The sequence below is a fragment of the Heptranchias perlo genome, chromosome 39 (assembly GCF_035084215.1).
Source record: "Heptranchias perlo isolate sHepPer1 chromosome 39, sHepPer1.hap1, whole genome shotgun sequence".
Taxonomy (NCBI): domain Eukaryota; kingdom Metazoa; phylum Chordata; class Chondrichthyes; order Hexanchiformes; family Hexanchidae; genus Heptranchias; species Heptranchias perlo.
This window is the reverse complement of record NC_090363.1, coordinates 17206052-17233872: the sequence shown is the minus strand read 5'-3', so window position 1 is coordinate 17233872 and position 27821 is coordinate 17206052. Positions and strand designations below refer to the sequence as shown.

The 27821-nt window shown below is 45.3% G+C and overlaps 1 protein-coding gene across 2 annotated transcripts in view; it reads left to right on the top strand.

Moving 5' to 3' along the window:
* The window catches only part of LOC137304951 (uncharacterized), a 30863-nt gene extending 3300 nt beyond the window's left edge, over nucleotides 1-27563 (top strand). Inside the window, exons 2-8 of one of the 2 annotated variants that reach the window (XM_067973731.1) lie at nucleotides 1399-1764; nucleotides 11706-12011; nucleotides 13933-13986; nucleotides 25125-25171; nucleotides 25689-25718; nucleotides 25818-25861; nucleotides 26251-27563. In XM_067973731.1, the coding sequence (XP_067829832.1) occupies nucleotides 1399-1764; nucleotides 11706-12011; nucleotides 13933-13986; nucleotides 25125-25171; nucleotides 25689-25718; nucleotides 25818-25861; nucleotides 26251-26254 (851 nt within the window). In that variant the 3' untranslated portion in view covers nucleotides 26255-27563. The remainder of the gene's footprint in view (nucleotides 1-1398; nucleotides 1765-11705; nucleotides 12012-13932; nucleotides 13987-25124; nucleotides 25172-25688; nucleotides 25719-25817; nucleotides 25862-26250) is intronic. The other variant, XM_067973732.1, reaches the window with a different exon arrangement.
* The last annotated feature ends 258 nt before the right edge of the window (nucleotides 27564-27821 follow it).

Below are 27821 nucleotides of genomic sequence, written 5' to 3'. Positions count from 1 at the left end.
ATTTTCCAATCTGATGGGACCCTTTCAGAATCTAGGAATTTTGGAAAATTAATCCCAGTGCATCTATTTTCTCTGCAGCCACTTATTTTATGATCCAGTGATGAAGTCCATCAGGACCTGAGGACTTGTCAGCTTTTAGTTCTAATAATTTTTCAAAACTTCCTAGTGATTGTAAATGTAAATCTAAGTTCCTCCCTCCCTTTCACCACTTGATTCACCATATTTCTGGCATGTTATTTGTATCATCTACAGTGAAGACGGATGCAAAATATCTGTTCAATTCATCCGCGATTTCCATGCTCTCCATGATTAATTCCACAGACTCACTCTCTAGAGGACCAACGCTCAATTTATTAACCCGTTTCCTTTTTAATTACCCGTAGAAACTCTGACTATCTGTTTTTATATTTCGATTGAGCTTTCTCTCGTACTCGAATTTCTCCCTCCTTATTATTCTTTTCGTCATCATTTGCTGTTTTTTACATTCTGACCAATCTTCATCGAAATCCTACACTTACCAAACTCTCATGTTTATCACTGTGTGCTCGCTGCACTCACAGGCCCCTGTATTATACTGTGTGTGACTCAGATGAGTCAGCACCGCTCTGCTACTGTTACATGAACACAGTTTAAACTAGCTAACTAATTAACGAATTACAGCAGCCCTCCATTTGGAGAGCTTTATTGTTTGTCTCCACTTAAGCCTGACAAAAACTTAAAAATTTAAAGTTTAAAATGTAACTTGATCAGTTGATCTTACTTAAAAGCTAATAGCAATTACTACTAGATTTTAAAAGAGATTAACCCTTACAAAAGCGATTAACCCTTAAAACTCCCACACTTTCCAACTTCTCAAGTTGCTCACTCTGTGCCCACTCAGAAACTTTTACCGTGTTTGTTTGGCGTTAATCCATCAAGTCACTTAACTGAAGTTTGGTGTCTTTTTCATTTGTTTTTAACGCATTAACGACTCCGTTAAACTATTGGACAGAGTAATGTCACATCAATGAGCTGAGCGCCTCTACTATAACATAGGCTGAAGTAGGTTTAAATATTTTGAAAGTTAGAGGCCGGCCAGGAGAGCATTGGAACAGTTGAGTCTAGAGGTAAAAAAAAGCATGGATGAGGGTTTCGGCAGATGAGCTGAGGGAGGGGCGGAGATGGGCGATGTTATTGAGGTGGATATAGGCGGCCTTGGCGATGGGGAGGATATGGGGTCGGGAGCTCAGCTCAGATTCAAACATGATGCCGAGATTGTCAACGGTTTGGTTCAGCCTCAGACAGTGGCCAGGGAGAGGGATGTACTCGGTTACTCAGGAAGGAAGTTTGTGGGTAAAGGCGGATCTTCATCCAGACGTGTACAGTCCCGTTTAATCTCACACTTTGCTTCCTGTGCAGGTACCGCTCAGGATGAACATTGCCATGAGATTGGAAATAGTCCCAGACTGGTTATTACCAACGGGTCCAGGCCAGTTTTGCTGCCTTGTTCCGACCCATCTCCCGATCAGATTACAAAGGTTCAGTGGATATTTTCACGTGCCCGGGGAAAAACTGGGATGAGACTTTGCACAGTTGATAAAAAGAACCCTCAGTGCAGCTCCCCGCAGTATCCAGATGTGAAACTGGCTGAGTCGGATGGTTTTAAGACGGGGAATTACTCTCTTTGGTTCACGGCGACAATGAGAGACGGCGGATATTACCGGTGCAATCTGTATGGTGAACCACGGAGAAAGGATATGGCAGCCGACGTTTGGGTGATTAGCGGTGAGTTCTAAAACAATTATATCGGATAGTTATATCTGTAAGAGTGTCTCTGATACAAACTGTTTACCCATTTTACGTCTTTGCACCAATAATGCATTAAACTCCGCGACGTTAAATTCAAGAATTTTGGTTATTTGTTCTGCAGACAAACGTAACATTAAAGAAGTGTTATTTTTTTTTTACTGGGCAGGTTATTGGAACACTCTAAAAACCCTTTTGTGCAGCTAATTGCAAACACTCAGCAATTTACATATCTTTCTTTGTGAACCCAATTAGAAATCCTGCATTTGCAAATAACGGGCCATAGAGCTGTTTGAGGCTCCCTTCTGTAAGATTGGTTTGACCTGAGGCAGCGAATGCCAGCCCCGTCTACACTCCAGGAAACCAGTCCTTGAGATAGCCTCTAAAAAGCAATAACTATTGCAGGACCCCACACTGAATGACCTGATTGCATCTCCTAACCACCCACCCCTCCCCTCCACACCCCACAATCGCTGATGCGAACTCTCGACCCGACCCGCATGATCTCCGGCCCCCAACATCAACCTCCGTGATCCCCATGACCGTGGTCCCCATGTTCTTTGATCAAGACCCTGACCCCAACGAGACCCTCAGCCTGGTCCTCGAACCAAGCCTCAATTCCCGATCCCTGAACCAGGCCTTGACTTCCCACATCCGTCCCAGGCCACGCACCCCTGACACAGATTTCGATTCCGACCCTGTGCCCTTTCCCCTACCCTAGTCCCAATACGGACTACTGATGCAGGCCCCAGTACCACAAACCCAAAAGGCCCCCATCCTGACCTCGTAACCGAAGTCCCGTTACAAGACCCAGGCATGCAGCCCGATTCCTAACCTTGATTTCTGACAACTGAGAAGCTGGCAGGGTCCCGAACATCGAATCCTCACCACCGCGTGGGTCTGTTGACAATCACTTTGAAATGAGGAGTGAAATATGTGGAGATCCTCAGTATTCAGGGACAGGGGTCGTAAATTGTGCCTTTGCCCCCCGTACCCCAAATTGGTGGCTACCCAATTGCGAGGCCATTTGCAGGTTGGCGGGCGGCGTGCGCGCACATTCTGAGACAGAAATGTGTAATCTTCCATATTGGAAAACACATCAAAAGAGACGACAGGACGCCAGCCTGAAACAAACATTTGGATATGCAAATAAGGAGCCTAAAATATGTTTGATGCGCTTTACCAAATTGTGTTTCCCTTAATTTAGCCAGCTGCATTCAGGAAAACATGTCCACATGCAGCCTAACCACGGCTTCTTAACGGGAATGTTGGGAGCCGCCACCAGTGAAGACATTCCGGAATATGGAGCTGGCAGTTGCACTCCTGCTCCTCCTGGCTCCACGTTAAAATCATGGGCAGCTGCTGGCCACTGATTGCCTCCTTGACCACGGCCTCCAATCCTCACATGATCCCCCCACTCCCCCACTCGACTTCCTTCTTTTTCGGTCGCTCCCTCCTCTAGTAAGACCTACCGCAGGGCCATTGTTCTTTTTGTGACTTTGTCCACCTGCCCTGGAACTTTCAAGGAATTAAGGGGTGAAATTGGTCTCCTGCCGAAAAAGTGAAATGGGCGGTAGCGAATTGGGGGTCTGTCTCATAGTGCCCAAATTTTCATTTTCATTGACTTCACCCCCAATGTCTTCAGTCCCTGGGTCTCTCTGTCACACAACACCCTAGAATTTCATTTGATTGCCTCCGCTTGTTCTTTGTTCCTCTTCACCAACTGCATCACCTCATATTCTCCCCATTAAATTGCATCTGCCACCGATTACCACCAGCCTTAGTAGCACCATCCAATTGTCTTTCTTCAGTCCATCCTCATGGATTTGGCCCTCACATCACTGTACATGTAAACAGTAACGCCAAATCCAGAACAAAAAAAATAATCTAACAACTCAAATTCATCTGTATCTTATAGTTAACTGCAATAATTAAGAATCGACCTTGTGCATGCCCGTATTACCTGTCTGCAGTGCTCGTTTAGTGATTCCTTTGCTCCGACGGCATGTTCCCCAGTTCCTACAGCTGATAAGAAATTGCTGAGATTCCACTGAGAAGTCTTTAGATGACCGTAGTTGGCAACTACGAGCAGCTGTGGGTCATGAGGGCTCGTCTACAGACTGCAGCATCTCGGCGTGGGCTGGGGCAGTCTGGCCCTAATGGCTGTGTGGCACTAACAAGTGAACTGGTGGAGGGGATGGTGGCAGTGCAGTCATCCTGAGAGGGGACAACAGGTACCTCTTCCATGGAACGAAGACAACTGAACAGGGTTTGCGTCTCAGCTCTGAGCGAGAACAGAATGCAGGACTGCTGCGATGCTTTGGAAGTCCGTGTCAACACAAGCGCCCAGAGACAGGATTGAAACTGTCTGGTCTTCATAGCGTCAGTGTGAGCTCACATGGAGTCTGTCAGATCTGTCAATAGAACTTCCATCAGGGTGAGAAGCACTGTCGTGTTCATGGAGCTGACCACTGCATCGATGTTGGACAGAATGGTCGCCATGCTCTGCGCGGAGCCTTGAGATAATTTAGAGCTGGACTGCTTCATGTTCTGAGCCATTGTGTACCAGTCGCTGGCAGGCTGCCCAATGCACCCAGCATTTCCTGGCAGATGTCCATCGGCCTTCTTTGGTAACGTTGGACAGGTAGAAACGCAGCACGTAGTGACACTTGGTGTTTGCATAATGAGGCTCTCCACACAACCTTAGGCAGCCACACACAAAGGTGACCATCAGGATCAGTGCAGCATTGGGGACGCTCTTCCCCCGTTTTTCTGGGGGCTTGTATACGGTGGCTCTGCGAACGCATTCTACCTTGGACCTCCAGATATAGTAGGAGATAGCTTGGGTGACTGTGATGGCAGAGTTGTGGGGAATGAACTAAACCCTGGCCACGTAGAGCAACACCGCGAGTACATCACACCTTATGAGGAGGCTCCTGATGGTTATGGAGAGGGATCGCACCCCCTCCACATACCCAGCTTCTGTTTGGCCTTGGAGATCGGCTCCTCCCAGTTCTTCATGCAGGCCAGGGCCCCCACAAACCAGATCTCTCGCACCTTCAGGTAGTTGGACCTGACGTTGAAGCGGACGAAGGTTCGGGCCTCCCAATTGACAAAGAACAAGGCTTCGCTTTTACTTCAGTTCACTCTGGCCCCCTGAGGATAACTCGAATCAGTCGCAGATGCCCATCAGTGAGTGGACCGACTGCTGTTCAGAGCAGAAGATGGTGACATCATTCATGTACAGGGAGGCCTGCACCAGAGAGCCTCCGCTGCCTGAGATCGTCACCCCCTGATACCTGCGTCCCTCCTGATGAACGCGACAAATGGCTCGACATAACAAACGAACAAGATCGTGGAGAGAGGACAGCCCCTGCCTGACTCCTGATCTGATCGGAAAGCTCCCCGACTCTCACCTGTTGATTCGGACTGTAGTAAGGATGTCCGCGTAGAGCAGCTGGGTCCAATCGCAGATTGCCCCCCAAAACCCATTTTGGAGAGCACATCCATCATGTCCGTGTGGGATATACTGTCAAAGGCCTCCTGGTCAAGGCTGATGAGGCAGCTGTTCATCCTCTGTCCTGCTCGTAGGTGACCATATCCCTGAACAGCGCAAGTCTATCAGAGATCTTCCTGCCGGGTATAGTACAGAACTGATCCGGGTGGAACACCCGCTCCAAACCACACTTGAGCCTGTTGATGATGGCCGAAGAAAGAATCTTGTAGCCGACATTTAGCAAGGAAATATGTCACCAATTTCTGATTTCCTCGCCATTCCCCTTCCAATTGTAGTTGAGGGTGATGATGCCTTTCGTCATGGACTCTGGCATTCTGCCTGCAAGAAGCAACACTCCCGTACAGTTCCATCATGTCTGGGCCTATCCAGTCCCACAGCGGAGAGTACAACTCGAACGGTAAGCCATCGCTTCCGGTAGTTCTAGTCTTCTCAAAGGACCGGACGGCCTTTGTCAGCTCGTCCAAGGTCAATGGCTGATCCATGCTCTCCTACTCACTGTCCTCTAACACTTCCAGGGTGGAGGACAGGGAGGACTGGGAGGCGGTGCTGTCTGTGGGTTTCACGTCGTACAGCCCAGAATAAAAGGATTTGCTGGCCCTCAGTATGTCGGCCTGGGACGACTTCCTTCTTCAGGCTGCTGATTACAGAGGTCTCTCTGTGCAGTTTCTGGAAGTAGCATTTCTCATCCTGCTCTATGGAGCCGACTCTGGACCAGAAGATAAACTTTGAGGCCTCAAAGGTGAAGAGCGAGGCTTGTTGGCCCATCGCCTCTCTGAATTCCTCCTTTTCATCGAGGCCAATCGAATGCAGATGGACCAGATCCTGCATGCTTTTCTGGACCTGTGACACTTCTCTCTGTCTCCATCTCGCCTTCTGAACACCTTTGAGGATGACGAAACTTATGATGTTGGTCTTGATTGCTTTCCACCAGTCCACCGTGGAGTTGAAGAGGGGTTTCATGGTCCTCCAAACTGTGTCATCCCTCTTTAGTTCCTCGATGTTCTCAGGAATCAACAGTCTGTTGATCAGCATCCATATCCCCTGCCCGCACTCTGGTCCTGCTGCGATTGACAGTCGGCCAGTCGGAGGCAGTGGTCAGAGAAGAACATCGGCTGGACGTCGGTGGATCTGACCTTGAGCATTGGGGACACAAAAAAGAGATTTTTTTTTTCGTTCATGGGATGTGGGCGTCGCTGGCGAGGCCAGCATTTATTGCCTAATACTAGTGACCTCGAGAAGTTGGTGGTGAGCCGCCTTCTTGAACAGCTGCAGTCCGTAGGTGAAGGTTCTCCCACAGGGCTGTTCGGAAGGGAGTTCCAGGATTTTGACCCAGCGACGATGAAGGAACGGCGATATGTTTCGAAGTCGGGATAGTGTGTGACTTGGAGGGGACGGTGCCGGTGGTGCTGTTCCCATGTGTCTGCTGCTTTTGTCGTTCTAGGTGGGAGAGGTCGCGGGTTTGGGAGGTACTGTCGAAGAAGCCTTGGCGAGTTGCTGCAGTGCATCCTGTGGATGGGACACACTGCAGCCACTGTGCGCCGGTGGTGAAGGGAGTGAATGTTTAGGGTGGTGGATGTGTTGCCAATCAAGTGGGCTGCTTTGTCCGGGATGGTGTCGAGCTTCTTGAATGTTGTTGGAGCTGCACTCATCCAAGCAAGTGGAGAGTATTCCAACGCACACCTGACTTTTGCCTTGTCGATGGGGGGAAAGGCTTCTGGGAGTCAGGAGATGAGTGACTCGCCGCAGAATACCCAGCCTCTGACCTGCTCTTGTAGCCACAGTATTTATATGGCTGGTCCAGTTAAGCTTCTGGTCAATGGTGAACCCATGGATGTTGATGGTGGGGGATTCGGTGATAGTAATGAAGTTAAATCTCAAGGGGAGGTGGTTAGACTCTCTCTTGTTGGAGATAGTCATTGCCTGACACTGGGCTGCGGTGAATGTTACTTGCCAGTTATCTGCTCAAACCTGGATGTTGTCCAGGTCTTGCTGCATGCGAACTCGGACTGCTCCCTTATCTGAGGGGTTGCGAATAGAACTGAGCACTGTGCAATCATCAGCAAACATTCCCATTTCTGACCTTATGATGGAGGGAAGGTCATTGATGCAGCAGCTGAAGTTGGTTGGGCCTCGGACATTGCCCTGACGAACTCCTGCCGCAATGTCCTGGGGCTGAGATGATTTGTCTCCAACAACCACGAATATATTCATTTGTGCTAGGTAGGACTCCAGCCACTGGGGAGATTTCCCCATGTTTCCCATTAACTTCAATTTTACTCGGACTCCTTGGTGCCACACTCGTTCAAATGCTGCCTTCGTGTCAAGTGCAGTCACTTTCAGCTCACCTCTGGAATTCAGCTCTTTTGTCCATGTTTGGACCAAGGCTGTTGTGAGGTCTGGAGCCGAGTGATCCTGGCGGAACCCAAACTGAGCATCGGTTAGCAGGTTATTGGTGAGTAAGTGCCGCTTGATAGCATTGTCGACGACAACTTCCATTCCTTTGCTGATGACTGAGAGTAGACTGTTGGGGTGGAAAATTATCGGATTGGATTTCTCCTGCTTTATGTGGACAGGACATACCTGGGCAATTTTCCACATTGTCGGTAGATGCCAGTATTGGAGCTGTATTGGAACAGCTTGGGTAGAGGCAGCGCTAGTTCTGGAGCCTAAGTCTTCAGCACGACAGCCGGAATGTTGTCGGGGCCCATAGCCTTTGCTGTATCCAGTGCACTCAACCGTTTCTTGATATCACGTGGAGTGAATCGAATTGGCTGAAGACCGGCTTCTCTGATGGTGGGGATAGATGGAGGAGGCCGAGATGGATCATCCACTCGGCACTTGTGGCTGAAGATGGTTGCAAACACTTCAGCCTTGTCTTTTGCACTCACGTGCTGGACTCTGCCATCATTGAGGATGGGAATGTTTCCAGAGCCTCCTCTTTCCGTTCGTTGTTTAATTGTCCACCACCATTCACGACTGGATGTGTCAGGACTGCCGAGCTTTGATCTGATCCTTTGGTTGTGGAATCGCTTCGCTCCGTCTATCGCATGTTGCTTCCGCTGATGAACATGCATGTCGTCCTTAGTTGCAGCTTCACCAAGTTGGCACCTCAGTTTTAGTTCCGCCTGGTGCTGCCCCTGACATGCTCTTCTACACTCCTCATTGAACCAGGTTTGATCCCCTGACTTGTTGCTAATGGTAGAGTGAGGAACATGCCGAGCCATGAGGTTACAGATTGTGCTGGAATTCAATTCTGCGTCTGATGGTGGCACACAGTACATCGTGGCTGCCCAGTTTTGAGCTGCTAGATCTGTTCTGATTCTGTCCCATTTAGCACGATGGTAGTGCCATACAAAACGTTGTATTGTGTCCTCAGTGCGAAGATGGGACTTCGTCTCCACGAGAACTGTGCGGTGGTCACTCCTACCAATACTCTCATGGACAGATGCATTTGCGACGAGGTGGTTTCGGACGAGGTCAAGAAAGTTGTTCCCTCATGTTGGTTCGCTCAACAACTGTGGCAGGCCCAGTCTGGCAGCTATATCCATCAGGACTCGGCCAGCTGGGTCATTTGCGGTGCTACCGAGACACGCTTAGTGATTGTCATTGAAGACCATCACTGTGCCCTTGCTACCATCAGTGCTTCCTCCAAGTAGTGTTCAACATGGAGAAAGACTGATTCATCAGTTCAGGGAGGGTGGTAGGTGGTAATCAGCAGTAGGTTACCTTGCCCATGTTTGACCTGATGCCATGAGTTTTCAGGGGGTCCAGAATCAATGTTGAGGACTTCCAGGTCCACTCCCTCCTTGCTGTTTATCACTATACCGCCACCTCTGGTCCGTCTGTCCCACAAGTGGGACGGGACATACTCAGGGATGGTAATAGAAGAGTCTGGGACGCTGGCTGAAAGGTATGATTCTGAGAGTATGGCTGTTTTAGGCTGTTGCTTGGCCAGTCTGTGGGACGGCTGTCCCAGTTTTCGCAAAGTCCCCAGATGTTAATGAGGAGGACTTTGCAGGTTCGACTGGGCTTGGTTTGCCTTTGTCGTGTCCGGTGCCGAGTGGTCCGATGCCGGGTGATCCGTCCAGTTTTGTTCTTATTATGACTTTTTTTCTAGCGAGATTTTACAACTGAGTGGCTTGGTAGGCCATTTCAGAGGGCAATTAAGGATCAACCACATTGCTGTGGGTCTGGAGTCACATATAGGCCAGACCGGGTAAGGACGGCAGGTTTCCTTCCCTCAGGGACATTAGTGAACCAGAAGTTTTTTTTCCGACAATCTGGTAGTTTCATGGCCACCATTACTGACACTGGTAATTTAAATCCAGATTTTATTTAATTAATTGAATTTAAATTCCCCAGCTGCCGAGGTGGGATTTGAACTCATGACTCCGGATAATTATTCCAGGCCACTGAATTACTCGCCCAATAACATAACCACTATGCAACCGTACCCCAAAAAAGGAGATCGATCCTGCTACGGATGGTCCCGTCTGGCCTGGACCAATTGAATCTCTGCGGCGCTCCGTCTGCAGGGTTGCTGAAGACATCGCAAAGCTTTGCGTCTTTCACCACCTCCATCAGGAGTGGCGGCCAGTATTCCGTCGTCACTGCTGGAACGTCCATCCGCATCGATGATGCAGTTTAAGTCTCCGGCGAGAACGATCGGACTGGAGGTCGCCAGCAGCGTCGGGAGATGCCGGAAGGCCTCCCTCAGCTTGCTCCTCACGGTCAGGGCATTCACATTGATCAGCCAGAGCGGGGCTTTCTTGTACTGAACTTCTGTTACAAGCAGATGGCTCCACCACACACCCCCACCCTGCCCCCCACACCCCCACCACCTCCTTAACCTTGGTGATGGTGAATTGGCCTCCTTGCAACAGAATCCCCAGGCCTGAGGAACGACAATCGTTGCATCCCCACTAGATCCACTGCCCCTGCGTCCATATGTGTCACATTTGCTGGTTTTTATTGAGCTGCGGGATCCCGTACTCCTGCAAGAACAGCAGGTCCCTCTTTACCCTGGACAGGTAGTCCAAGGCCATAGCACACCTGATTGTCGATTTGCGACAGCGCACGCCTTTGGATACGATTTCATAGATTCATACAACACAGGAGGAGGTCATTCGATGCGTTGAGTCTGTACCGGATCTCGGCAAGGGCAATCCAGCGAGTCCCACATCCAGCCCCTTCCTCGTATCCCTGCTATTTTTTGCTCCCTTCAAGTATTTGTCCAATTAAATTATGAAAGCCACGATTGAATATGCCTCCAGCACCCCGTTGGGCAGTTCATTCCAGACCTTAACCACTCCCCGTGTAAAATTGTTTTTTACTCATGTTGCCTTTGGTTCTTTTGCCAATCACCTTAAATCTATGCCCTCTGTTTCTTGACTCTTCCGCCAATGGGAATTGCTTCTCTCTATCTCTTCTTCTGGACCCCTCATGATTTTGAATACCTCTATCAAATCTCCTCGCAACCGTCTCTGTTCCAAGGAGAACAATCCCAGCTTCTTCAGTCAATCCACGTAACTGAAATCCCGCATCCCTGGAATCATTCCAGAAAATCTCTCCTGCACCCTCTCGAAGGCCTTCACATCTTTCCTGAAATGCGTTGCCCAGAACTGGACATAATACTCCAGTTGTTCCCGAACCAATGTTTTGTACAGGTACATCATAATCTTCCTTGCCTTTGTCCTCTAAGCCTCTATTTATGAAGCCCAGGATCCCATGTACTATATTTTAAAACTGAGTTCTCAACCTGCCCCACCACCTTCAACCATTTGTGCACATATACCCCCAGATCTCTCTGTCCCTGCACCCCATTTAGAATTGTACCGTTTCGTTTATATTGTCTCTCCTCGTTCTTCCGACCAAAATGTATAACTTCGCACTTTTTTTGCGTTAAATTCGATCTGCCACGTGTCCACCAGCCTGTCGATATCCTATTGAAGTTTATCACTATCCTCCTCACTGTTCACTACACTTGCAAGTTTTGTGTCATCTGCAAAATTTGGAAATTGTGCCCTGTACACACAAGTCCAAGTTATTAATATATATCAAGAAAAGCAGTAGTCCTACAAGCAACTCTTGGGGAACACCACTGCACACCTCCGTCCAGTCCAAAAAACAACCGTTCAGCATTACCCTCTGTTTCCGGTCACTTAGTCAATTTCGAATCCCTTGTCCCAACCTAAAACAGGCCAATGAATAATGGATGTAGTGCTGGTTGTACTTGAATTATTTTAATGAGGTCCCAGCACGAATTTAATGTGATGACTGGGACGATGTGAAGATGCGCGTGCAGCATCTTCCCCTGCTCGTAATCGGCCGCGATCGAAATTCTAGACCGCGATTTAAACTACGATGGCTTTTATCAATTTAACCGATTATCCTTTTTCCACAGTGTCTGTGACCCCGGCCGGTCCAATTTCCCTAGGAAGCTCCGTCAGCCTGACCTGTGAGATTTCCGGCCCGTCCTTTTTTAAGAGCCTGGATTGGAAAATTAAAAACACCAGTGTAACTTCGAGATGGGGTAAAATCGAATGGAAACGGAACAGAATGCTGATTCATCAAGACAAACGACACAAGTTCGACTTCAGGAGTTTACACATCAACAAATTTCAACACAGCGATGCGGGACGCTACACGTATACGATAATGTTGAAGGATGGAATGTCTTGGTGTTACAGCCGCCTCTTGGAGATACCAGGTTCGCACACATCTCAAACAATACTTCCATTTGCCAGGGATGATTCACAATGTCCATAAATATCCTCCCAGTTTCAAGTTTAGAACGTGGTGTCAGCAGACTGCTCTGTCATAGAAACATAGAAACATAGAAAATTGGAGCCGGAGGAGGCAATTCGGCTTTTCGAGCCTGCTCCGTCATTCAATATGATCATGGCTGATCCTTTATCTCAATACCATATTCCCACTCTCTCCCCATACCCCTTGACGCCTTTTGTGTCCAGTAATCAACCAAGCTTCTTCTTAAATATATTCAGTGACTTGGACTCCACAGCCTTCTGTGGTAGAGAATTCCAAAGGTTCACCACTCTCTGAGTGAAGAAATGTATCCTCATCTCTGTCCTCAATGTCCTACCCTTTATCGTGAGACTTTGACCCTCGTTTTGGACACCCAGCCAGGGGAAACATCCTTCCTGCATCTAGTTTTTCTAGCCCTGTCAGAATTTTATATGTTTAAATGAAATCCCCTCTCATTCTTCTAAACTCGAGTGAATACAGGCCGAGTCGACCCAATGTCTCCTTATACGACAGTCATGTCCTGCATGTTGTTGAGCTCCCCGGGTGCTGCTCTGGTTCCTTACATCCAGCTTACTGATGATTATTCCATTGCCCTCCCTCCTTGAGTACTGAAGAGGGAGCAGAGCCTTTGAAAGGTCAGGAGATGAGTGGGTCATCTTACAGTACCTTCATGTACCCACAGTTTCCTCTTTAAGCTTCTGGTCGGTGGTGCCTCCCAGGATGTGAACACTCTATCCATGGCTGTAGCTATCTTCATACAAGCCAACAGGGTGATTACTCCTGTCTGGAGGGAAGGTCTGATGGGCACCCACAATCTCAAGGATGTGGCGGGTGGGGGGAGGGGGAGGCGCCCACATCCACCGGAAGCATGTATCCCGCTGGATGTCGAACCTGAGATCCGCTCCCAGGATTCAACCTTCTGACTCACAGGTGGCAATTCTCCCACTAATCCAAAGGCTCGGACCGTCCAAAGAGTAGTAACTGAAAGAATGAATCAGATGATGAGACTTTGGGAACCATTCAGTTTCGGTGTATGTGAGGGGAGGGGGGTGGGCAATTGGGGATGAAGTGAAATGTGCACAGGAAAATGGATCCTTCCATTAAATGGGCAGCACATGACAGGCGGACCCACGCATTGGTGCAGATATGATAGAAACATGAAACCAAGACCTGCTGTAAAGTAACGGTGGCTCTGAGACTATATCTACAGGATCCATTTACAGACTGAAAGCACCTGACATGCTAAGAGCTAGCCCTTTCCCCGTGTACACATGGCGGAGCTCACTGTTTGAAAACTGGATATTATTGTGTTAAGTTGAAGGGTGGCAAGTCTGCCCTGTTTATTGAATAGTGTCACCGTGCCCAAATTTTTAACTGATGTTTGAACACTATTTTGAATAGTGGCGCTATTTCAACAGATCAACACCGTCCTTAAATTATTGGACCGAAGAATATTAATTAATGTGTTTCTTGCCCGTACGCTACCATGCGCTGTTTTATGTTGAAGTGTTTGCGGAGTTAATATAGTCCTGAACACGTTTTCAATTGTATTCGACACGTATTAGGATTTTATTGAAAAAGCTTCCCAAACTCCAATTGTGTATTTTTTTTAGTTTGTTCTTTCGATGCGGACGGCACTGTTAAGACAGTATTTATTTTTCATTCCAAGTTTCCTCGTGGGCAGTAAAAGTTAACCACGTAGTTTGGGACGTGCAGCTCGGGTCCCGCCCTGAAGGACAATAGCCAATCATTTGGGTGGATTTCACACACAGGGAGCTTTCATCAGTTTTGTGTCAATTTTCAGCCCCGCTGCTTATTTTGATTAAATTCCTTTTCACCTATTAATTTGTTCTAATTTTCTGTAGAACCTTCACATGACGTCAATCCGATTGTGAAGACTCCAGCAACAACAACTTCAGGTGAAACATTTCTCTCATGAAACGGTTTCCTATTTGCTTCTTGCTGCCTTGTAGCTAAATGCACCTGGAGACAGCTGAGTGAAACGGCTGTGGTGATTTGCAGTCAACGGGTGTTGACTTGACGAATTGCACCAGTTGATGTTATTTAGAAAGTGAGCAGAAAAGGACCAGCCAGGAAATGGGGAGATTCTACCATAGACCAGTCCACTTAGACATGGACAGTTTTAAGACTGGGGGAGGGAATGGAGGACATAGAGAAACCTGAACTAGTCCTGTTTTCTTCTGAACTATCAATGCATTGACACCAACTGTCTGGAGACAGCTTTTGGCTCAGTGGCAGCATTCCCACTTCTGAGTCAGAAAGTGCAGGTTTGGATACCTGCTCCACACAGCCCTGGCGACTGGAGACCCGAGCTCTGGCTCTGAATTATTGACATCCAGTGAGATAGGCGTGTCTGGTGGGTGTGGCTTTCCCCTCATGGCATATGTTGCACGAGCCCATAAAACCCACTCGTCATTTACGACTAACCTCCCCAAGGGAAGAGTTTGATGATACGAAAAGGAACAATTTGCTTCTCTCACCCTTTTATGGTGCTGAACTTTTGAGGTAACATCTGATACACGGAGCAATGATTTCTGGTTCTATCCAGTATAAATCTGAGTAGACGGACATCGAAATTGGTGCACACCCCGGAGATAAGCGTAAAGGACGATTTTTATTTCCTTTTGCACCCTGTAAAAGTCGTTTTGAACATTTTGAGAATGTTGCTGTTACTGGTTCAAACGTAAACAATTTTACAACACCAAGTTATAGTCCAGCAATTTTATTTTAAATTCACAAGCTTTCGGAGGCTTCCTCCTTCGTCAGGTGAACGATGTGAAAACCTGACGAAGGAGGAAGCCTCCGACACTCTAGGTGGTCATTATTTGGTAGTTTTGTGATGTGAATGTTACCGTTCATTTATCAGACCGAATTTTAATGGGATGCTTCATTACTGGCGGGGTGGGTGGTGGGGGGAGGGTGTGTGTGGGTGGGAGCTAAACACTGAAGAATGGCTTGTGAGTGATCCCACGAAAGTAAAATTAGTAGACATAAAATGAACTTTTACAAATGTCACAATGAACTTATGTGAATATTATACACGTTTAGTATTACATGGTTTAGTATGGTTTGGGCTCATTCATTGCCCAATCCTGTTCTTTCTGTGAAAGTGCAGCCTTCCTCGTTGACCCACTCAGTCCTTCTGGGCACGGTGATGCAAGATAATGGGCTTGGAATTCGAGATGATTGACCCAGCGAAAATGGAAGACGGGCGATGTATGTCCAATCAGAATGGTTTGTGCGTTGGAGGGGAAAATGGGGGTGATGCTGTTCCCATAAAGTTTCGACTCCTGCCCTTCAGGGTGTTGGAGGTCGGAGGGGAGGGAGGTGTTGTCGTTTAATGAGTTATTACAGCGTGTCCTGTCGATCAGGCATACGCCTGTCACAGTGCACCAGTGGTGGAGGGGTTGGATCTCGATTCCATGGGGCATTGATCAGACGACCTGCTCTAACCTAAAAGCAGCCTCGTTTGTTGTGTGTTGAAGCAGCACCAAATCTAATTAAAGATGGGTGTTGCATCACACTCGGCATTTGAGCGTTATCATACTGGTGAGGCTTTATGAAATCAAGAAGTGAGCCACCTATCGCAGAGTGCCCAGCCCCTGTCCTGCTCGTCAAACACTGTTCATAGGGCGGGTACATTTCTGCTTCTGGTCAGTGATGACCCACGAATCATTGACTGAGGCTGGACCCTGGGGAGCTAGATGGGCTTTCTGTTGCTCTAGGTGGTCATTATTTGGTAGTTTTGTGATGTGAATGTTACCGTTCATTTATCAGACCGAATTTTAATGGGATGCTTCATTACTGGCGGGGTGGGTGGTGGGGGGAGGGGGTGTGTGGGTGGGAGCTAAACACTGAAGAATGGCTTGTGAGTGATCCCACGAAAGTAAAATTAGTAGACATAAAATGAACTTTTACAAATGTCACAATGAACTTATGTGAATATTATACACGTTTACTATTACATGTGGATAGTTAGTTGGACTTTGCGCTTCTTTTCTAATTGAGATGGTGTTTTCACAGCTTCGTCCACGAATTCAAAGAGCAAAATAATCATCGCAGGTGCTCTCGCCGGAGTGGCGGTGATTGCTCTTGCCTTGATTCTCTTAGGCTTACTGATCAAAACAAAATACAAACCAGCAGGTAAATATAACAAAAATAACATGTAAATCGAGTAGCTGCACCGCCTATAGGTATTTCCACTCAGGGCTGGCATTTAAAAGTTCTACCACTCTACTTTTCATCTTTCTTCTGGGTGCTCACATTCCTGGTCTTATTGTAAGGTCTGATCTCAACTTGAACTCTCACACTTGCTCCATGGGGAAAGCTTTTCTCTTTCCTTTCAACTGTTTACTTTCTCCCTAATTCACAACTCTCCACGGAGCTGAAACAGTCCATGTGTTGAAGAAGAGTCCCATTTATGAGGAGATTCCGGTCTCAACTCACTTGATCGACTGGACAGAAAAATAAATTCTAGCAACCAGGATGAAATTGTTCTCTGCCACAAGTGCGAAATGGACGGATAGCCAATCGGAAGCCAATTTGATACCCCGCCCTGTTAGCTTTTCACTGACTTCAATGGGGCAGGACATTCGGGCGGGTTGCAAACGGGCTGCTGATTCACGATGAGCACATTCCGGGTTATGGGCGTAGACAACGTTCACCCCACCACCAGCCTCTCGGTCCATCAGTCTCAAACGATGTTGAATATCTCCCTGGGGTAGAAACCTGTCCTGGGCGACACCGCGAATCGAGCGGTTTGACATTTACTGCCACTTATGCACCACCAGTGATGCCAGTGATCCTCAGTTCCACTGTTATGCTCGGAGGGGTAGGTGGTGATAACGGGGTTTGAATCACGTTGGTGCTCTTGTCCCTATTGGTGGTAAAGTTCAGAGTGGAGAGAGATAACCTGTGCGTCCAAAAGATCATAAAAACATTGTGCCCAAAGCTAGAGAGGTGGAGATTTGAGCCCAGTATCAAAGGCACCAATCAAGTGATCTCCTCTGCCCAGGATCGTGTTAATCTTCTTGAGCGATGTTGCAGCTGCCCATCCAGGTGTGCAGTGACAATTCTATCACTCTGCTGGCACTGTGCATCATTTCTGGATTCCAGTCCTGTGGGGACTGATAAAGTTATTGGCCTCCTTCCTGCGAGCTGCAAAGGCCCTACATGACATGAGTCTCATTGTGCTGAACCAGTTTCTGGAGGGTACGATTAACTCTCCAAACCTTTACACAGGCTCATAGTAACTTTGCAATTGACTGAACAGAGATAATAAGGGAAATTGGTTTGGGAAATGGGACTTATCACAGTGGCACACTGGGAGGGTTTTTTTCTGAGCTTGAGATTAAGTCGTGCTGTTGGACCACAGAACATGGAGTTTCGCACTGTTCTGATCTCTACCTAATTTGCGAGTGCATAATGCATTTATTGGGCAACCAAAGAAATTAGATTTCCCATGCCAACAACCCTCATCGCCCCCACTTCTCTGCATTATAAATCCATTGTCAATTTGTGCTGGAGTCTGGAGAGTTTATGATGTAGTTCTATACTTATAAGGAATTGTGATGTTTCTGTTTTTGAGAAGCAGAAACAAATCACCAAACGGGAAGTAAACAAACAGACTATTCAATGGATGTGAGATGAAATGGTTACATAGTTATACACACTGAGGCATCCTCTTTTGTATTTGCCCAGCTCCGAAATTGGATATCGCCACAACATAGTGAGGTGTGAAGTCTAGGGGTTAATTTTAACTTTATACCATTGTGTAAAATGGGTGACATTGAATTGGCCGCCGATGATATAGATTTACACCGAGTGAACAACACATTAACAGACCATTCGTCCCAACTAGTCTATGCCAGTATTCATGCTGCAAATGAGCCTCCTCCCTCCCAATTTATCTAAACCTATCAGCAGACCCTTCCATTCCTTTCTCTCTCGTATGCTTAGCGAGCTTCCCTTTAAATACATCTATGCTATTTGCCTCAGCCAGTCGTAGTGGCAACAAGTTCCACATTCTAACCGCTCCTTTGGGAAAGAAATTTCTCCTGAACTTCCTATTGTGTTTATTAGTGACTATCTTATATTTATGAGCACTAGTTTTGGACTCCCCCATAAGTGTAAATACTTTCTCTTCGTCCACCCTATCAAACCCTTTCTTTATCCTAAAGACTTCTATCAGGTCACCCCAGCCTTCTCTTTTCTGCAGAAAAGAGCACCAGCCTGTTTAATCGTTCCTGATAAGTATATTATCGCAGTACCAGTATCATCCTTGTGAATCCTTTTTGCACCTTTTCCAATGCCTCTATACCATTTTTATACTATGGATACCAGAACTTTTTACAATACTCCAAGTATTGTATAACCAAGGTTCTAAATAAGTTTAACATGACTTCTCTGCTTAACAATTCTAACCCTGTAGAAATAAACCCCAGGGCTTGCTTTGCTTTTTATGGCCGGATCAACCTGCATATATCTGTGATTTGTAAATCTGTGCCTCGAGATCCCTTTGCTCCTCTGCACCATTTAACTCTTATTATTCTTCCTATCAAAATGCACCATCTTTCACTTATCTATATTGAAATTCATTTACCAATTACTTGTTGATTCTACAAGTTTATTATTAATTTCGTGCATTCTGAAACATTCTTCCTTTTTTTATTAACTGCACCCCTGAATTTGGTGCTGTCCGCAAATTTTGAAATTGTGCTTCCGATTCCCGAGTCCATTCATTAATGCAAATTGTGAACAACAATGGTCCCAGCACCGATCCCTGTAGAACACTATTTCCCACCTTTTGCTCGTCTGAGAAGCTACCCTTAACCCCGACTCTCTATTTTCTGTGTTGCAGCCAGTTTGCTATCCATTCTGCAACTTACCCTGAGTCCACATGCTCTAACCTTAGTTATAAATCTATAATGTGGTTACTTATTGACGACCTTTTGAAAATCCAAATATGTTATATGTACTGAATTAACCTTGTCTACCGTTTCTGCTACTTCTTCATGGATTCAATAAGGTTGGTCAAGCATGACTTTCGCTTCTGAAATGCATGCTGACGGCTCTTTATTATATTTTCGTTTACTGGATTTTTCTGCTGCATCTTTGAGTAAAGATTCTATTATCTTTCCCACCACTGACATTAAGCTAATTGGTCTATAGTTCTCTGGACTTGTTCTATCTCCATTTTTAAATAAAGGAATCACATTAACTGTCTGCCAGTCTTTTGCACTATCCCCTTTTCCACTGAATGTTTTTATAGCTGTAGTAGTGACGATCCGGATTCTTTCCCCTCAGTCTGGTTCAGTAATAACTGAAGTCGAATACATTTTAAAGTCCAACACATCTTTAATAGCAGGGTTCTTAGTCTGCAGCATTGATTTGGACTCCTGATAGAGTCCCTCTATGCTGGCAGAGCAAGAACAACAACATACAGAAATCCACACGGTTTTATACAAATCAATAGGGTTGGAACATACTTAACGAGGGTCAACACCAATCATAAGCCGGGCATAGGTTGCCATGCGAGGTTACATTAATTCCGACCAATCATAAATCGTCCATGTGCTGATCATGCTGCTGTTAGACATCAAAGGGGATAACTTCCTCACTTTCCAACTTGGAATGTTCTTCCCTGTCCCTTCTGTTCCTTATCTCCCAACCTGCCCAACCTGGAATGTCTTTCAACTTTGGCTAAGCTCGTTCCCTATATTGATCTGCCATAAACATGGAGACATTCAGACCAGTCCTTGACTCACATCAAAGACCTATCATTGATAAGACAATGCAGGCCTGCTGACTAAGCAAACATATGGCCCAGCAGGAGGGCCAGGCCACTTGTATCAATCTCAGTTACTAACTAATTAACCCTTTCTAACCATTTTGCATTCTGCTTCTTTGCCACGTAGGCATCTTAATATTTTACCGAAAACTGACCACGTAGGGATTCTCAGTAGCGCATCTGCTATCTCTTCCCTTACTTGTTTTAATATGCGTGGATGCAATTCATCCAGAACAGGTGTTTTATCCTCTCCAAGCCTGAATATTGTATCAATTATCTCCCCCTTTCTATCTTAAATGTCTTAATAGGTCCCTTCTTCTACTATCATGCCCGGCTTGTCAGTCTCCCTGATAAATACTGAGGCTGGGAGAATGAAAATTATTTAATATTTCTGCCATTTCGCTGTCATTACCTTTTAGTTTATCTTGTGCACCGATATGAATAGGCCTTATCCCTATCCTGATTTTCTTTTGATATTTATTTATTGATATATGCTTTGCTATTTCTTTTTAAATTTCGTGATAATTTAATTTCGCAGTTCCTCTTTGCTTTTCTAATTGTTTTTTTTTTACTACTTTCCCAAACTCCTGGTATTCCCTTTTGACATTCTTTCCTTCATTGTCTATATATTGAGGGGATGAGAATGGAATTATGCCATTTTCTTTACTTTCAATTTTACCCTTGTCTCTTTATTCATCCAGGGGGTTTCATTGTTGGTTAGTTTGTTCTTGATTTTTAGAGGAATATATTTCTCCCGAACTCTATTTATTACCATTTTCAATATTTACCACTGCTGTTCTATCTCTTTGTCTGTCAATTTTGTTTTCCAATTTATCTTACCTAATTCCATTCTCATCCCCTCAATATTAGCTTTTTTTCTGAGCTTTTATTTTGACTTTGCCTTTGTCATGTCTTTCTCAGTCATTATTTTAAACATTATTATGTTTTCATCGCTATTGCCTAGATGTTCTCTTACGCTTACTTCACTTATCTGCTCTGGTTCATTTCCTATTACAAGACCCAGCAGCGATTCCTCTCTTGTTGGGCTTCTCATATACGGGGTAAGGAAGGAGTCCTATACACCCTGCACAAACTCCAATCCCCTTTCCCCTTCACCTACCTCTTCTTGACAATTTATCTGAGGCAATTGTAAACCCCTATGAATATTATTCAATTTTTGTATTCATTTCATAGATTCGTCTCAATCCATGTGGAATCTATTTCTATCTTAATATTACTTATGCCCTTTTTTTTCTATTGCCATTATGTTTTCTTTAATTGGTGCAGCTATCTCACCCCTTCTATCTTCCCAATCCTTTCTAAATATGTTATATCCTGCAATATTTAACTGCCAGTCCTTTTGGAGCCATGTGACAGTTATCCCTACTACATCTGGCTCCTCGCCACGAATTATTGCCTCCAGTTCTCCCGTTTTGTTTCGGATGCTGTGCATATTGCTGTAGAGGCAACGTAATTTGTTCCTCACTTAAGTTATATAACTGTGTTTGTTCCCTCACCGTTCATGTCACCCTTATTCCTTACCTTTGTCTGATTATTACTCTTATAATTTATTTTGTTTATCTTCAGGTTTAAATGATATTCCCCAGACCCCGGCCACTCTCGTCTTCCCAGTTTAACGTCCTATCCACAGCCCGATTTAGACTTTCTGCTCGGACACTGGTCCCATTCCGGTTCAGGTTGACCCCGTCGCAGCGGTACCGCTCCTTCTTGACACAATACCGGTGCCAGTATCCCATGAAATAGAACCCCGCCTTCCCACACCACTCTTTCAGCCACGCATTCACCTTCCTGATCTGCCTATCCCTATGCCAACTAGCCTGTGACTTGGGGAGTAATAGCGAGATTATCACCCTTGAAGTTCTCTTTTTTAAATTACTTCCTAGCTTCTGTTATTCTCTTAGAAGGACCTCCTCCCTTTTCTTCCCAATGTCATTGGTATCATCATAAATCACGAAAACTGGATCCGCCCATTCTCTTTCCAAGCTCCTCTCCAGTTGCTCCGAGATGTCCTTTACCTTACACCAGATAGGCAACACACCCTTCTGGGCTCTCGGCCCTGACTGCAGAGGTTGCTGTCTATCCTCTTTATTAGTGAATCCCCTATGACTACAACTTTCTATTCTGCTCCTACGCCACCCCGCCCGCAACCCCCGGACTACCTCGTGCTCCAAAGTGTCATGGTTACCATTCTGCCTGCCCAACCCCAAGCCTGAATCTTCATTTTGTGACAGATAGCAAGTACATTGTACCTGTTGGATAGAACCGCTGTCTGTCGGATCACTTTACCCACCTCCACTAGCTTTCCCACATCCAGCTGACTGTGAGTCCCACTCTCTCCTTCTTGTACCTGTGCTTTCCTCTGAGGTGTGACTGCACTCTGGAGAAAACGATCCAAATATTCTTCCCACTCTCTGAAATGTCAGATTGTCACTAACTCGCACTCCAGCTCAAGGATTCTGACCCGAAGTGTCTCAGGGCAGAGACATTTCCTGAAGGGCATAGCTGCCAGACTGGGCTTGTGGCAGGTGGTGAGTGAGCCAACACGAGGGAAAACCCTATTTGAACTCGTCCTCACCAATCTACCTGTCGCAGATGCATCTGACCATGACAGTATTTGTAGGAGTGAACACCAGACAGTCCTTGTGGAGACAAAGTCCCATCCTCACACTGAGGACACCATCCAACTTGTGGTGCGGCAATGCCATCGTGCTAAATGGGATAGATTCAGAACCGATCCAGCAGCTCAGAAATCGGCATCCATGAGGCGCCGTGTGCGATCAGCAGCAGCAGAATTGTATTCCAGCACAATCTGTAACCTCATGGCTCGGCATATTCCTCACTCTACCATTACCAACAAGCCAGAGGATCAACCCTAGGTCAATGAGAAGTGTAGAAGAGCATGCCAGGAGCAGCAAAAGGCATACCTAAAAATGAGGTGCCAAGCTGGTGAACCAACAACTCAGGACAAAATGCATGCTAAACAGTGGAAGCAACCTGCTGCAGACAGAGCTAAACGATTCCACAGCCAACGGATCAGATCAAAGTTCTGCAGTCCTGTCACATCCAGTCGTGAATTGTGGTGGACTATGAAACAAATATCGGGAGGAGGGGGTTATGTAAACATCCCCATCCTCAATGATGGCATATGAGTGCAAAAGACAAGGCTGAAGAGTTTGCAACCATCTTTAGCCGGAATTGCTGAGTGGATGATCCATCTCGGCCTCCTCCCGATATCCCCACCATCACAGAGGCCAGTCTTCAGCCAATTCGATTCATTCCACGTGGTGTCAAGAAACGTCTGATTGCACTGGATACAGCAAAGGATATGGGCCCGGAAAACATCTTGCTGTCGTGCTGAAGAATTGTGCTCCAGAGCTAGCCGCGCCTCTAGCCAAGCTGTTCCAGTACAGCTATAACACTGGCATCCACCCGACAATGTGGAAAATTGCCCAGGTGCGTCCTGTCCACAAAAAGCAGGACAAATCCAATCTGGCCAATTACTGCCCAATCGGTCTACTTTCACTCATCAGCAAAGTTACAGAAGGTGTCGTCGACAATGCTATTAAGTGGCTCTTACTCACCAATAACCTGCTCACCGATGCTCAGTTTGGGTTCCGCCAGGACCACTCGATGGATTTAGCTTGATTCCAGGTTAATTTGTAACTAATTATTTTTGTTTAGTAACTTCTTTATTTTGGAATCCCCTTAACTCCTATTTATTATTTATGTATATCAGATTTTTATTTAATGCAATCCTAATCCCTTTAACCTTGATATCCTCTATTTAGTTAATTTTATCCCCTTACATCAAATTAATTGCTCTGATTATTTGTTTCTGAATTTACTTATTTACTTTTGCCCCTTGGTGTAAATCATTCCGCATGCTAGATTTTTCCTTCTATAAACTTGAACACAAAGTAAAATCGGGCGTGGATCATAACGGTCGGTTAATTGGATAGCGCAATTTTTCACAGTCGTCCAAAGTTATCATTATCACCATCTCCAAATCTCTGCTAATCTTGTCAATCGAGAGGGAGGCGTGATGAAAGCAACTGCGGTGACTCATCGTCTAAGTTTCTCTTGGACAAAGTGCAAGAAAAAGCTATTATCAGAAATCATTGTTTTCACAATTCTAATGTACAGTCTCTCAATCCCGCTCTTTCAATCATTCTTCACACTCTCTCCCGCTGACAATCTCTTCTCTCTTTCTCTATCCATCTATATCTATCTATGGATCTATCTATTGATCTATCCATCTATCTATCTATAGCTATATCTCTCTCTATCTATCTGCCTCTCCATCTCTCAATCTCTATCTATCTATCTATTTATCTGTATTTCTATCTCTCTATATGTTCTTCAAAGTTTTACTTTCCCTCCCAATCGGAACTTCCAATGAAGGACATTTTATGAACATTAAATTTAGATTGATCGACGTGGAGTACGTATATAACAACAACAAAAATCAGAACAAAGTTCTCCAAAAGCGGTCAGGAATACTCTATCCAAGGTTTTTTTTTAAGTGAGATATCTTCGTTGTCTTCTTCCCAGCGCATATCGGTCAATCTGAGCTTCACAATCTCTGTGTGATGCGCATTGGTGATAAATGTTAAGTTTATATCGATAGCATTGAATAACGTGCCTGCTCCTATTTGAATCGTGCAGTGGGATGTTTGACGTTAACCTGAGAGGGCAGACAGGGCCTCGGTTTAACGTTTCGTGCGAAAGAAGGTACCTCCGTCAGTGCAGTGCTCCCTCAGTACTCCACTGAAGTGTCAGCCCAGGTGACATGTTCAAGTCTTTGGAGTGGGACTCGAACAGACAACCTTATGGGTCAGGGGGGAGAGTGCTAGCATAGAACCAAGGCTATCGCCTATTTTCAGCATATATGTTCAGCACTCCACCCGACCGCCCACAATTAAACATCTCATACTTGAGTCTCAGTGGGACGGAAGAGTCAGATATAAAAATGGCAGACATTATCAGTTATCAGCGCCACTTTGCAGACTCGTTTCATAGAGGCACAGACTCTATTCTGGGATAAAGTAGGGAATGCTGAAGAGCCACAACCAGACTGTGAGTGTCTGTTGAGAGAAAGGGCAGAGAGTTTTATACGCTTCTTCAGAATTGATGAGCTGGTTTACATCAGATAATATCTAGCATTTATCAGGCAGAACAGCAAACGTGAATTTGCAATGATTGAAGCCTACTGCTTTATGCTTTCAGAGGGACCCTACATCAACGTTCCTCTTCAAAGGAAGACAACTGAGCAGGTAAATCCAATCCTGTGTTGATAATTTGTCAATCCGCGCTCCTCTTTGAAAGGTGTCCCTTTAAATGTTGACAAACTGAATCGTCTGCTTCCAAATGTTTATGAACAAAACCAATTCCTTAACCACAAACCCACGGTCGAATTACTGTTTAAGGCAATAGTTTACCAACTCATAACGCATTTAACATAAACGAGTTCACTTCTTAGTTAAAATAACGGACACGCCTACAGCATAAAACGCGGCAAAGCCTTCCCTCGCTGTTATTTCAGACAATTATATCTGTTCGATATCGCCGTACATCAATTGCATCGTTCCTCAGCAAGTCCTTATAGAAGATGAATTAATTCCGTCTGTTGTTTTCGTCTACAGAGCTGCTGCTAATATTTAATTCTGTAGTTTTGAGACCATCGTTCATTGAACAAATTTAGACACGCCTTTTTCCATGTATATATCGCCATTTTGTCGATACCAATGTCTGAATGCTCCTGAATTTAACTGAATTAACGTTATGTTCCAGGATTCGACAGATTTGAACTCGACTTACATGGTAAGTGTACAGAACAGACATACCGTTTCCAGCATAACCAAGTTTTAACTGAATTATCGAGTGATCAAGAATTCTCACCTTTGCTGTAACTTTTCACAGGGTTTGGACTTAAAGGAACAGTCGGTTTACAGCCAAGTGCAGAGGTATGATTCACATACTGCTGATCTATCTATGTATCTGTCTATCTATGTATCTATCTATCTATCTATCTATCTATCTATCTATCTATCTATCTATCTATCTATCTATCTGTATATCTGTCTGTCTATCTATTTATCTGCCTATCTATCCATCTATCTATCTGTTCATCTATCTCTCTATCAATCTCTATCTATCTGTCTATCCAGTTATCTATCTACCCAAATTGTATTGATAGCATTACTTTCCTTCATAATCTGAACGCCTTTATGAATTTCCCCTCACATCAATTCCTCCTGATATTCTATTATAAATAACTATTGCACTGTGTCCACTTATTCTGCACATATTGCTCTTCTCACCCTTACACGTCTAACTCTTTTATTTATTTCAGATAATGTGCTCGTAAATTTGTTGGAATTGTGAGAACAAAGACAACTCATCCAGACCCCGGAGAGTGTTCAATTCTCCACTGGGTGTTGCTCCTTGTATTGAATTATATGGGCTCCCTTCCGGACATTGCGTTACAAAGGACACTCTATATCAGTGCTTATGGTACCAGACCAGTAAAACAGAGGTCGTGAGTACAAATCCTACCATGCAACTTAGGAAAAAGACTTCGATAAATTTAATAAAATATGCGTTATATTTTTCTGCTTCGTGCCCCAACTCTTGATCGCCAGCGAACCTTGTGTTAGATTTCAAATTTCTTAATTTTATTTTGTATCATATCTTTCAAAATTCCGCAATCATATTACGGAGAATGCATGCTGGGTAAAGGTGACGAATTTGGTATTTTGAACACCACAGTGACGATAGTAATCAGTGTGGCGGGGTTCCTGTGATCATTGTCTTGACGCAAACAGATCTGTATCGCTGAAAGCGTCAACAGGACACTGAGTCTGGTGGTAACACAGAACAACGAAGGATGCACAAAATCTGTGATTGTAAACAGACTTTGCAATCCCCCCAACAGCTCATTGATGCTCATGGCAACATGTCCACACAAAACAACAACCAGTGCGGCAAAATCGTTCCTCAGAGAGTTTCCTGATGCTGCACCTCTTTGCATGGTGCAGCCAGATGTGAATTTGGTGCCAGTAATTTCCTCACTTCTGAAGCTGATGTTTCTGAGCAAATTGGAAAGCAAGGATGAAGTGTTGAAGCGCCAGGTTTTATTTACTTTTGAATAGCTTTTAGAAGTGATTGAACACAATTTGCAAATTTAGACGGGAATCTCTTGAATTCGATACTTGACTGACTCGGTTCTCCTGCAGGCGATTCTGAAACACTCCTGCAGCGTTTGCCTCGAGCGAGAATAAGTCTGAGGAATGGTTGGTGTGCGAGGGGCCGAAAGGAAAACTGAAATAAAGCTAGTGTTTAAAAATTCATCCAATCTCTGTTTGTAACGTTCTTAAAGATTTCCTATGTTGTGGTATTTTAGTGAAGCATTAGAATATCACTGGGAATATGGAGCAGAGGAAATGTTCACGGACAAACGATGGATGTTGCAACCTGTTGTGACCGGAGCAAATTTTATCCCAGACGTGTGACAGAACTGTAATCAGTTTCAATCCGGCAAACTCAGCCGCACAGTTCCAATGTTACTGATCATGCAGCTTTTAGGATGTGTCTCCTGAACTAGCGGAATACGTGTCGCTTTAATATTTGCATATACAACTACACAAAAATGCAGAGACTGCAAGTAAGAGATGTAATGTATTGTAGATGTGCTCTTCTATCATCGATTATATGATAAACCGATGTTGTCTCCACATTCTAATGGCACTGCAATAACAGCTGGCGCTGAACGCTAATGTCACGTGTCACGTAGACAACAGTGAGATGTCACCTGACTTGACATGACAGTCCGCTGCAGAGGCCTCAATAAGGCAGATCCATTGCTAATGACAATGAAATCGTGACAAGCGTCGCCAAAAATTATCCCCTATAAAAACATATATT